Source organism: Leptidea sinapis, chromosome 22 (assembly GCF_905404315.1).
Source record: "Leptidea sinapis chromosome 22, ilLepSina1.1, whole genome shotgun sequence".
Taxonomy (NCBI): Eukaryota; Metazoa; Arthropoda; class Insecta; order Lepidoptera; family Pieridae; genus Leptidea; species Leptidea sinapis.
Window position 1 is genome coordinate 11,222,380 of NC_066286.1, and position 13,256 is coordinate 11,235,635.

Consider the following 13,256-nt stretch of genomic DNA (forward strand, 5'->3'; position numbering starts at 1 on the left):
ATAAAAATGAGTATGAAAAACTTTTACAATTTAAAATTGGCAATGTGAAAGAAAACATTTTAGATTTAATATAAAAGAAATATTGCTGAGCATTTACACAATGGTCGGTTTTTAGTAAAAGTGGTTTTCTTAAGGTTTTTCTACAACAAAGAGCTGTATCATTACATTTAAGTGCATGAAACAATTAAGTAATGGCTTGAAAATATTTTGAATTATTGAGAGATGAATCCTCGAATTTATATTTTTGTGAGTGTTTCTAAAAATTCAATGCGAATGTTAAAATAACAAATTATTTTTCTAGGTTTCGTTAAAGTAATATAATCTATAGTACCAACTTTAAATCCTTTTTGAAACACATTTAACGCATGGATGTCTGTGAGAAATTGCATAGTTAAAGTTTGCATAAAGAAGAAGTGCGGAGAGTTAAAACTAATGACATTGTAACATGTATTTTAATTAATAAATTGAAAAAACTAACTATTGTTTACATAACTTTTGAATGATAATAATAATGTTGTTATAATGGATAAATGAAAGGACGAGAAGAGCAGGACGTTCAGCTGAGTCTAATTGATACGCCCTACCCGTTACAATGCAGTGCCGCTCAGGATTCTTGATAAAATTCTGGGCGGCACTACAATCGTTTCCTTGAAACATAATATGTTAAGTCTCGTCTCTAATTTCACTAGCTACGGCGCCCTTCTAACCGAAAAACTTATATAATATGATAATGCTTATACATTACTGCACCTATAATCTAGCCGGCATCCTGTTCAAAGGAGCCTCCCACTGGTGCAGTCTGACAGACTTTTTATTTGCTTTTCGTAGCCGGAGCTGTACAAGAACGAGCTGGTTCGTCAGTCGTCTTCGGACAGCGGTGACTTGGAATTCTGCGGGAAACTGCACTTCGCTCTGAAATACGATCAGGAAGTTGAAGCGCTAGTTGTTAAGGTACGTTTTGTAAGTCTCTTTTGCTGCAAGATTTGTTCTTATTGGTATCGATTTTACTGAAAGTTAATGTTAACTACACTGGCCTTCAAAAGTAAGTATCACACTTTTAAAATTGGGATAACGTTTTAAGTTCACAAGATATACTTTCGAAATAAAAAGGACTCCAAAGAAAATTTAATATTGTACATAAAAAGTTTATAGTCGGTAACCTTCTTTTAAGAATTGGCTGAACAAAAACTTCAAAAACAAAACCATTCCTTTTTCAAAGTGGACGTTTCCGAATTACAATTTTACCATTCACATTTTTCTTTCTGTTTTAAAATTTTTTCAAGATCGATGGGTCTTGTTTTAAAAATTTGTGCTAAAAAAGCACATAAGATTTATTTATCATGCCTCTTTCAGTTGAAGAATGTGCTAGGATTATGACTTTTCTGGAACTAGGCATCAGTATGCGTCGCACTGCAAGAATGGTGGGTGTGACGGTACGAACGGTCCAGAAGGTAAAGCGAAGGTACGAAGAGACTGGACACCATCTGAGGAGACCTTGTAATGGCAGACCCAGGTGTACCAGTGCCCGAGAAGATCGTTATATTATTTCCACTGTGTTAAGAAATCGCCACCAAAATGCAGTTGAAGTGCAGCAACAGCTACTTCAAACCCGGAGGGACTACATTAGTGACAGTACAGTGAGAAGAAGACTTGCTGAAGCAAATTTGAAACCCCGAAGACCAGCGAGTAGCCCAAAACTCGAGAGACAGCATCGAGTAGCGAGACTGCGATACGCCCGTGAACACATGAAGTGGGATGAAGAAGAATGGTCAAGAATTTTGTTTGCAGATGAGTCTCGATTCTCCCTTTACACTTCTGATGGAAGGCGAAGTGTTTACAGGCGACCTGGTGAGCGATACCTTCAAGCCTGCATCTCAGAAAGAGTCCAATACGATGGAGGCAGTGTACATGTATAGGCTGGCATCTTCAGAAGTTCGCACAGAGCTAGTAGCCATAGAAAATGGCACCCTCACTGGGCAAAGATATTATGCTCAAGAGATTCTCAATGATGTAGTATATAGTATGCAGGTCCGTATTTAGCAAGTATGGGTGATGGATCGATGCTGATGCATGATAATGCCCGGCCACACACGGCTCATATCGTACAAGAGTATATTCAGGAGGTCGGTATCAGCGTGATGGCTTGGCCATCAAGAAGTCCTGATCTCAACCCGATTGAACACGCCTGGGATGAGCTTGGGAGGCTAGTCAGAAATCGCAGACCACCACCTAACTACCCTCAGGGCACTAAAGCAGGCCCTGGTAGAAGAATGGGAGAATATTCCCCAACATCGGCTCCGAAACCTAGTGTTCAGTATGCCGAACCGACTCGAAGCTGTTATCAGAGCTCGAGGAGACAATACCAGTTATTAAAAATTAAATAACATGTAATACATTTTAGTTGATTTTTATTACACTAAACTAAAAATGTCTATTTTCATTGTTTTATCTTTTTTAAGTTAAAAATGTTACTAATGTATAATTTTAGTTTCTAAGAATTAAAGCCTATAAAATTTGCAACAAAACGTTTTTAATTTTAAATCTCTACCTTGTATAGTTAAGAAAAAAATTTAATTTGAAAAGTGTGATACTTTCTTTTGCAGGCCAGTGTATATCACGATACTTAGAGGAAAATAGGCAGCGGTTCAATCTTTATTGAAGTAATTTATTTTTTGGAGTGCAAACTTCTATAGCCGCGTTGTGGTCTTTTTGGTAGGGGAAAATCTCATTCATAGATTTGCGACAGCGACATGCTCCTGACTGGCGCACGTGATAAATAAATAATAAAAAAATAAATATATATAGATACATAAGATACATATTAGCTTTAAGGTTAAATGTACACACTTCTATAATAAAGTCCCAGCTACTGTTCAGGCATTATCTATAAATAAATTTAAATGTTTTATAAAAACTGGCTCTGTCGTAAATCCTATTACTCCACTGCTGAATATCTAAATGATCGGACAGCCTGGGACTAGATTGTGATTATTTTATAGCGATAGAAATGATTGTACAATATTGTATATTTTTATTGAAAAGAGCGCAAAAAAAGAATGCCGGGAGAGTTTCTTGCGCCGCTTCTTCTCTCTCAGAGCGCCATTTGTTTCCGAAGCGGTAGTAGTATCTAGTATATTAGATATGACATCAAAAAGAATTCTAAAGGAAGCAATTTTGAGAAATGCCTTTTTATTACTTTTAGAGTTAGACACCTTTTGGATGGGTAAAATCTCGTGCGTTCGCGTCACTGAAATGCTTACAGCAGTATATTATTTGTAGCTATACATAGTAATTATTATGACGGGTACTCACGATACATGTTTTATTAATTTGATGCCGATATTTCGAGCCAATTGCATGAATCGTGGTCACTGCGGAATAATAATTACTATGTAGTTATACAGCTGACTTATTGTGCAACATTAGTGCTGTGTATTGTTTCTTATATGTGAAATTGAATGGATTTAATCAAAAATGATCCGTACGCATGAATTTCCTCCTTTTCCTTAAAAGTTAAACTGAAAAACAGGAATGGAGCCTCCTAACAGGATTTTTAGTAGTTTCAGGTGAAAATTGAAGTATAAAAATGGACAATTTTATGTTCTCTCTCCATTACTCGGTGTTGTACAAACCGTGGGTGGCAGTCAAACTTTCCGTGAAAATCTATTTTGTATTGGCCTTCAAGATTTCAATGATATAAGTTAGATAAAGATCTTGCAAGTACTATCATGGAAAAAAATACAATAAGAACCTTAATGCAATACTTTCAGGAACACAGTATTAAAGTCGTGAGCAAGTTCTTTGTGAAGTTTTATAGCTTATATCGTTAAACCTAACTGAATCCAATAAGGAAACTTTGGAAAATATGTGAGCTAACGATTTACGATTTTCATTTCTTTTAGACGGCGGTTGTATAACTTGTGTATCATGTAAACTTCTTATGTACTTAATGTTTTTATTTATGAGATGATAATTTATATAAGGGTTTAACGTACGTGGCAAAAATCAGCTAAGCCACAGGAGTGTAAAGTCGTATGTCATTAAATCGGAAAAAGGTGGCATTTTATAGCCCTTATGCACGTGCATAAATTTAATCAATTCAAATCAAAATTTCTTTATTTGTACACAATCATTTACAATCACATGAAACTCTCCTGGTATAGATAATCTGTGTCAGGAGAGAATCGCTCATTGCAAGTTATACAAAACAAAATTAAAAACTAAAATAATGAATTTGTTAATTTGTTGTCTCTAGTGACTTGGATTATAAACAAACAAAACCTTTAACCGTTATCTAGCCGGCCTGGCAGCCTGTTAAGCCAGTTAAAGAAACTTTACAAAAATAAATGAAGTTTTTTATAATGTAGAATAAATAACATGCCAGAGTATCGTAAAAGGCAGAAATCGCTAAGGTAGATAATATTACGTGGCAATTTAACAAATTAATCGTTATTGAATTTTATTTAAGTATTTAATTTTTTTATGAAAGACACTTTGCTAGTACATATTTATAATGAGATGCCATTGAAAGCCTCGTCAAACTCCATCCGTTTCAGAGATTAGCAGGTACAACAGACAAATATCTGTACATACTGACAAATAACCTACATATGAATAGAAACTATATAATTGTATCGTAAAATAGAGTCAATTTTTCTTTCCCTACAGATATTTGAAGGCCGTGATCTTCCTATCAAAGACGTAACAGGAAGCAGTGATCCGTACATTAAAGTTTTTCTTCTGCCAGACCGCAAGAAGAAGTTTCAAACGAAAGTTCACCGCAAGAACCTCAACCCGGTTTTCAATGAAACATTTTTGTTTAGGTAAGTCTACATTAAGCATAAGACATTTATAAGTGGGAAAAACGTATTAGCTATGTAGGTTATTTCTTTAATTAACAATATGGTTTACTTAAATCGAAATCTAATATGTTTTCGGCAACTGCTGATGGCAAGATGGGCGGCGGTTATTGAAAGCAAGGGGGAAGGCCTGGCAGTCAGCCTGGATATAGCGAAGGCCTTTGATCGTGTATCGCACAAGGCGCTCCTCTCAAGACTTCCATCATTTGGGCTTCCTGAGAGCTTGTGCAAGTGGACCTCCAGCTTCCTCACTGGGCACACGCTGTTTCTTCAGCATATCAATGTATGTTGGACACCTCCAACATACATTGCTATGCAGACGACAGCACTGGTGATGCCCTATACACGGGCCATGCAGGTCTCTCTCGGGAAATCGTCGACCGTGCCGTGAGAAACGAGTGTCTTCTATTGAGTCCTCTCTTGAGAAGGTCGCGGAATGGGTTAAATTGAACCTTGTCCAATTTAACCCCCAGAAGGCTCAATTTTGCGCGTTTACCACTAAAAAAACCCCCATTTGTCGTACCGCTCTTCGAGAACATTTCCCTTAAAGCCTCGCCTAGTATCGGAATACTGGGTCTCGAAATCTCGAGCGATTGCCAGATGACCACGGAATTGGCAATCGCCTCCAGATGGAGGGCAAACCCAAATTGGCTTCAAAGAAGGTGGGCGTCATTATTATTGTGTGTTTTCTACCGCATTTATCACGGGGAGTGTTCCAAAGAGCTGTTTAACCTGATTCCTTCCGCCGAATTCCACCTTCGCATGACACGCCACAAGTTAGGATATCATCCACCACCACCATCTGGATGTGGATCCTCCACAGTGCGGTTTTTAAGGAGCTTTCTTCCACGTACTACAAAGCTGTTCCTTGTGCGGTGTTTCCGGGACGATACGACATGGGTACCTTCAAAAAAAGCGCGTACACCTTCCATAAAGGCCGGCAACTCTCCTGTGATTCCTCTGGTGTTGCAAGAGATTGTGGGCGGCGGTGGTCACTTAACACCAGGTAACCCCAACGTTCGTTTGTCCTCCTATTCCATAAAAAAACAGCAGATGTACTAACCAAAATAAATAATATAGAAAATAGAATCACGGAAAGAATTTAGGTATTTGAATATTCATTAATTTAAAGAAAGTTTTAAACAACGTTAATAACAAGATTGTTCTTAACAAAATAAAATGTTCCATTGGGATTACTGATGTAGTTCACAAAAAAAAAATCATAACGGATTGCCAACAAATAGTGAATGATGGTGCTGTATGTGTCGCAGGTAAATTGTCAAAGCCATGATATTACAATTTCACTAGTGATATTATAATTGTACGGTAGATTGTCAATCGACTTCATTTCTTATAATTTAACGGCCTGGTTTTAGTGACATTGTAATGTCACGGGTACACTAAAATTACATATATTGTAAGGTGGGTTAATTTTGCTGGTCGTTAGTTTATGAGGCCGTCTCTAATAGGTCGGTTTCTTGTATTTATTGTTTAGTAATATTTTTAAGTTTCATATATGAGAAATTAACCAATTATAATCTAAACAAATAAAAAAAAATTGATAACCTGCTCAACCCCATTTGTTCCGATAAGCAAGAGCTCTCAAGTCAATTTCCTAATATGCAAATATTGGGGTTGAGCAGGTCATCAACTGTAAAGTAGATCCTGTAGATGAAGCCACAACCAGAGAGTTAAACAAAGCATACAAGATTTTATGACGATACGTCACTCGAATGGTTAGCTCAGTTGGGAAAGCACTCGCACGCTACGCGAGAGGTCGTGGGTTCGGGTGCCGCATCGTTCATATAATTTTGTTTTCAAATTTTATTTGTGTATTAATCCCACAAGTGAGGGTTAAAAGTAGGTGCCAAAAAAATTTACTGTTAACCACAACGCAGGAGCCGAGCGTAGCGTGCCGCGGTAACGGCCGAATAGTGCCAACACCGAATCGACCCTTGTTCACTACTATTTCGTCAATTATATCGGACAGAAAATTGCATAGACGCTCCAATGTTTACTATTATTGTTTTGAAAAGTTGCTTATGAAAAAATTGACCAATCATAAACCTCGTGGTCTCACACTGCTAACTTCATTCGTGATATAATTAGATTTATTATAATATCAATAAAGTGTACCCGTCACACTACAATTACACTAAAACTAGGTCGTTAAATTGTAAAAATGAAATCCATTGACAATCTACCGGTAAATTGTAATTAGTGAAATTGTAACTGACAATATACCTGCGACATATTTTATATAAGCAGGTAGATACGACAAGAGCGCCACTGAATTTTTTCCAATTCATTATATAACGGTTTTCAAGTTGCAACTAGGAAGAACGAATAAAATTACTGGAATCCACAATAAGAGATGTCAGCTAAAGCGGAGCTAATGGCTTGAGACAATCAAGATTTCTAGAGAGCTACGCCATTATCAAGATTGTAGGATTGTAATACCTACTAGGAGATCCGGCTATAAATTAGTTCCGCTTAAAATTCATTTGTAATTAAGTTGGAGCATTATTGTTTACAAATTATTCATCTAATGTAAGAGCCAAATTGGTATTAATGTGAGTAAGCGTTTTTGCGAAGAAATATTTTGTATAATGCATATTTTGAACCGAGGATATATTTACTGCATAGAAAATAAGTCATCATCTGTATGTAAAATTATAAAAAAAAATATAAAAAAGAGTGTTATGCATTTTGATCAATGCACACGCGCCTTACATACGACGTTCACTGCACACTTGGATGGGTTAAATTCGATAGTAATTAACCTCGCAGAGAAATTGATAATATTTCGTATAATTACGTCAATAGTTGTGTACCTAATAGTAATGTGAATAAAACGCCTGCTTGAATTGTGTAAAAGCGATATAATAAAAAGTACGTTACGGGAGAGTGTGATGAATATTAATAAAAAATAAAAGCTAAAGAAACAATACAGCAGTAGAACAGTACTTTAACTTCATACTAAGCGCCTGAATCGCCGCACGCACACTTACACATAATTTACACAGCCGCTAAGCAATCTTGGCGAGACAAAACTATTCCACGCAGTGTCCCGCCGAGGTTAGACGCTGTTCGAGCTAAATTAGCTGCACCGCACCGTCCGCGTCGTCAATCTTTTTGTATGTATACGCTCTGTCCAGATGTACTCGTAGGTATAAAACTGAATTAGGCCGCTGAGTTACGCTACTGTTCTATTACTTGTATTGTGGCTTAGGTCTAAGTCGCAAACTGTTTCCGTAAAACTTTGATGATACTGTAATAGGTATTAGAAAAATATTTATAACGCCTTTGTACCTTATTAAGAAAAAGGCCTTACGCAATTGAATTTAACCGTTGTTACCGTGCTTCCGTTGAAGCAGCAGAAAGAAAGATATACTTAAAACTAATTATTATATATATTATTACGATTTTATTTCAACCTCAACATCTGGATGTGTGGCGTTCCTCCACTATGCGGTTTTTAAGGAACTTTCTCCCACCTACAACTAAGCTGTGAGATAAGATTTCTAGTGCTGTGTTTCTAGGACTATACTACATGGGTATCTTCAAAATAAGTGCGTTCACCTTTCCAAAAGGTTGGCAACGATCCTGTGATTCCTGTGGTGTTGTAAGATAAAGTGGACGTTGGTCCTTACTTAACATCAGGTGACCAGTATGCTCGTTTGTCCTCCACAAAAAAATTAAACCCAATCAGAAAATATGGTCACCCAAACCTATGATTTACAAATTTCTTTTAATCAAAGACTAACCTAACCAAACCAAATAGGTTACATTCAATTGGCCTACGACAGTTAAATTAATATCTCCCTTCGCGTAGTAAATTCGACTAAGATTTTCAGAAGCACTTCTGATTTTATATAATGTGGGCATATTAATAAATGGGCAAATGTCTTAAGGGTGTTGAGTACAGAATAATCAGTAACACAGTCATAATTTCCCTCGATGTTTGTATAAAACAACAGAATTGGGGCTTGGTTGTGAGTTAATTAATAAAACGTGTTACGTAAACAGAATACTGTTACGTAATGGGCAATTATCGGAACAAACAAAATATTAATTGGTCAAATTTGTTAAAAAATTCAAAAGTAAAAATTTTACTTTAAAGTTATATTTATAGACAGTGTCGTTAAATTTTGTTTTGGAACAAATTATTCTCTGAAAAATTAATGTTAAAGGTTGTGTGGTAATGTTAAAGGTGCCTTTATTACGAAATGAATTAATTAGTATATTATGTGAGATTAGTTATAATAATACTAGTAGTTGCCCGTTGCATTCGCAAGATGAGAATAATCATTTATGGTTCTTATACTTTTATTTTTTATATTTTTTATTCTATCTACTAAGCATCCCGAACTAATACAAAAAATACTTTATTTCTTTAGAATAGTATATATTTATCATTATTATTGGTTTTCAAGCCAAACATTAAAATCAGCCCTGATAAAACAACTAACAACTTACTCATACAAGGGCCAACCTTCATACAAAACAACTAATTATTAGAATTTGAAAATTTTACAATACCATTGCGAAAGAATCACATACATAATGTCACGATTTCATTGGTTTTTATGAATAAGTGAGCAATTAAAATTTTGAGACATCCGGTACATTGGAAATAGTAGAACAATTATTATTGCCTTTTTTATTTTGAACAGCGTCCCCTACGAAGAACTTCGTCAGCGCTACCTCCAGTTCTCCGTGTATGACTTCGACCGGTTCAGCCGTCATGACTTGATTGGCCACGTGGTCCTCAAGGGTCTACTCGAGTCCGCTGACCTTACCCAGGAGATTGAGTACACCATGAATATACTTGCACCACCTCAGGTAAATATTGACTGTTACTAGTTCTGGTATTATTTTATAGCAAACACAGCATATTTATGTTCTACGTATGTATCGGAATCCTTGAAAGTGATTTTTTCGTACTTCAGGACGTCTGGTTTACTTGATAATTTGCACATATTGTGTATGTGCATACCCGCCTCTGGTGTGTCTCGACACAAAACAGCACACACATGAAGGATTCACTGAAACCGATATATTTGCGACGTTTGCTGTCTTCGGAAATCGAAGCAGTAGCCCCAGCGACAACTGAAGTTGCATTGTACAAGTAGTGTGTAAATGTAATGTAAGAAGTATGCTCAATATGAGGAAGAGACAGTATCGAGTCCCACATCTGCGCCCTTTCCTGTTCCCGAAAACAGGGACATTTCATCAACACGCTTCCCATCTCGCTAGTTAATATTTACCTTAAATAGCTGGTATATTAAGAGTAAATCGCCTATGGATGACTTCAATAATGTTGAGTCAAGTAGTGTTCTATCTGCGCGACGCAGAAGGCAACGCTTGTAACCAAAAGCTTCACGCATTTAGTATCATTAATCATCAGTAAATATCAAAATTAATAAAGAAGAAAAAATTAAAGGCTTTAAATAAAAGTATATTTAAAATATGGGTAGTTTGTTCTGTGGATTGATAAAGTCCAGTTAATTTATTGAATCAGGCGTTACTTTGCGGAAATCCATAATTATACAAACGACTTAGGCTTTCTTTAGTGCTAATTCCGCCAATATTTGTTTTTAAAACAATTCGACACGTGTTTCGCCTCTACACGAGGCATCCTCAATCGAATGTCGAATTGTTTTAAAAACAAATATTGGCGGAATTAACACTAAAGAAAGCCTAAGTCGTTTGTATAAAGTCCAGTTATCCAGTTTATTTTAAAAAATCTCATAACTAATTCCTTAAAAATTCTATTTGATGACAATTAAACAAAACAACACTACCACCGCTTCGGAAACATATGACGCTCTGAGACAGAAAGATAATTTTCATCCCATAGACATATACTAGCGTATAGACAAACGAAGCATGCAAGAGAGAAGAACACCTCTAACGGAGATACAACAAGATAAAAAAATATAACGAATCTCTTGTTAGTATCACTTATTTCGAATGACAAGTCGTACACAGTAAGCCACGCGTGGCATAGGTCCTCAGTATATTTCAACGACAAGCCACTATCGCTATCAAAAATTAAACCGAAGCAATAAATTTTGAGAAAATGCATGCCTTTTATGCCTTTTTACCAGCCAACGCCAATATTGACAAATCCACAAAGGATTGTGTGTTTTTATGAAACCACGGTAAAAGTGAAACTTTTTTTCACATTATGGACATTTAACTAAAAATTTTTGGAATAATGTTCTATTAAGGGTATAAAAATCGATTTATCAATCTTAATTGTATACTTGTAAAATTTGAATGATAATGGGAAATAATAAAAGTAGACTAAGTCATTTACATTACAAACAACACTTACATTAAACACTGACAAAAAAAAAACAAAATAGCGTGGAGCACTGGCATAAATAAGTAATAGTCTATACACTACACGGTCAGCTGCTGCGAACTATAGTCGTCGCCCGACCGTCACGCGACATGGAACACACAGACGAAAAGTTTGAGATGGTTGAAGTTTGATGAAATAAAAGTTTTACTTGAAAAGTAATAACAACAATAAAATTCTTTATTGTTTATAACAAATACTCCATAACAAAAAGTGGCAAGAACCTCGTTTTAACCATATAAAGAATGCTTGTGCTAGGCTAACAAAGAGCGGAGCCAGGAGGCTCAAAAAATAACATACTTAGAGAACATAATAATGTGATAAAACTTGTGTGTGTGTGTGTTTTAGCGTATGTGTCGTTAGAGCAACTTAGTATTATCATAATTTAGTGATAGTATCCAGGCGATCAATGCAAATGATGTCAAATTGATGAAAAGTGGCCACGCATTATCGAGGTGTAAGGTCGTATATTCTCTTTTGAAACCCTGTTCATTATTTACAATAAAACTGTAAATACATCAGTGAAAAGCTTTTACTCGAGTCCTTTTGAAACCCAACAGACCTTAAATCATTACTTTTAGATTTTTTATTTGTATTTCTATGCGTATGTTTCCGTTAACTTCAGAAATGGAAAGATCGAATCTGACGCGTTTCCACAGATGTATTGTAATAAGATTGATTAATATATAGATGTGTTCTACTATATTATGATTATTTTATAGAAATAGCAATGATAGTACAATATTGTATATCTTATATCTTTAAACGAGCAATTCTTGTATAAATGAATATTCAATCTGAATCTCGGAAACGGCTCCAACGATTTTAATGAAATTTAGCATACAGGTAGTTTCGGGGGTGAGAAATTGATCTAGCTATCTAGGTTTCAATTAAAAAAAATGTAGTCTCATCCGTGTTTTGATGAGAAACTGCTACAGTAACATTAGAATACAAAGGTAAATTTTGCCACTATATACAAGACTATTATAGCTGAGATAGGGCATTGGGTGATCTGGAAAGCAGAAGACCCCGGTTCGAATCCATATGTTCTTTTAGTTTTTTTTCTTCAAGTTTTGTACCTTCTTAAAAATCCGAGTAAGGCTCAGTCGTCAACGTAGTTTTATTAAAAAGAGCGCAAATAAAGAATGCTGGAAGAGTTTCTTGCGCCGCTTCTTCCCTCTGCCTTTTGTTTCTGAAGCGTAGTAGTAAGCGAAGTAGTATCTTGCATTTTAAAAAATTACATCAAAAATAATTCTAAAGGAATAAATTTTAAGAAAATAAATGGCTTTTATGCCTTTATTTCATTCGTATCACATTTAAAAAAGATTTTGTATCATTAAATAATTTTGTAAAAAGACAAAGCTGCATGTCAGAACTCGTATTAAAATGAAAATATTTGAATAATATTCAAGAGCGTATCAATATTTGACTGTATAAAATGATAAAACAAAATTTCGATAAAACACTCACCCTCCTGTGCTTGGCATCGGGCTTTGATAAAAACAAAAAGTTACGTTGTTAAGTCCCTTTATTGAGTTACCAAAGTTTTATTACAAGTCGTCGCCTACTTTGTTTTATTATAAGTACTAGAATTACGTATTGAGAGAAAAGCGGACAATGTCTTGTAACAAAGACCAGAGAACAGCACTTTACTTAAGTTTTGTTTGATGTTAAATAATATCTAGATTATACAAAGATTACTCTTGAACACTCTTTATATTTTAATAGGGATATTGTATATTGTATAAATAAGAATCACTTGTTTTTGAAGTTATTCTTGTAACATAATTATGTTTTACCAAGCAGGCTAAGTAATTTTCTTATTAAATCATTTAAAAGATGGGAGTTTCTAATCAGTTCTTCTCATCATGTAAAGGCCTCTTTACGAACTGATGTAGCTTCATGAAGTTTAACAATTAGTGTTGCTTGAATATGTTATTCTATATGTTAATTTCACTCCCTATGGTACATAAATAAATGTATTTCAATTTTATTCTAATCCGGACAATGTTCTGCTTATAGAGTTA

The 13,256-nt window shown here is 35.3% G+C and overlaps 1 protein-coding gene across 1 annotated transcript in view; it reads left to right on the top strand.

The window, feature by feature from the left end:
- The window catches only part of LOC126970836 (synaptotagmin-10-like), a 62,068-nt gene that overhangs the window by 32,475 nt on the left and 16,337 nt on the right, over positions 1-13,256 (top strand). The window contains exons 4-6 of the mRNA XM_050816980.1: positions 829-951; positions 4,669-4,823; positions 9,536-9,704. Coding sequence (XP_050672937.1) covers positions 829-951; positions 4,669-4,823; positions 9,536-9,704 — 447 coding nt within the window. The remainder of the gene's footprint in view (positions 1-828; positions 952-4,668; positions 4,824-9,535; positions 9,705-13,256) is intronic.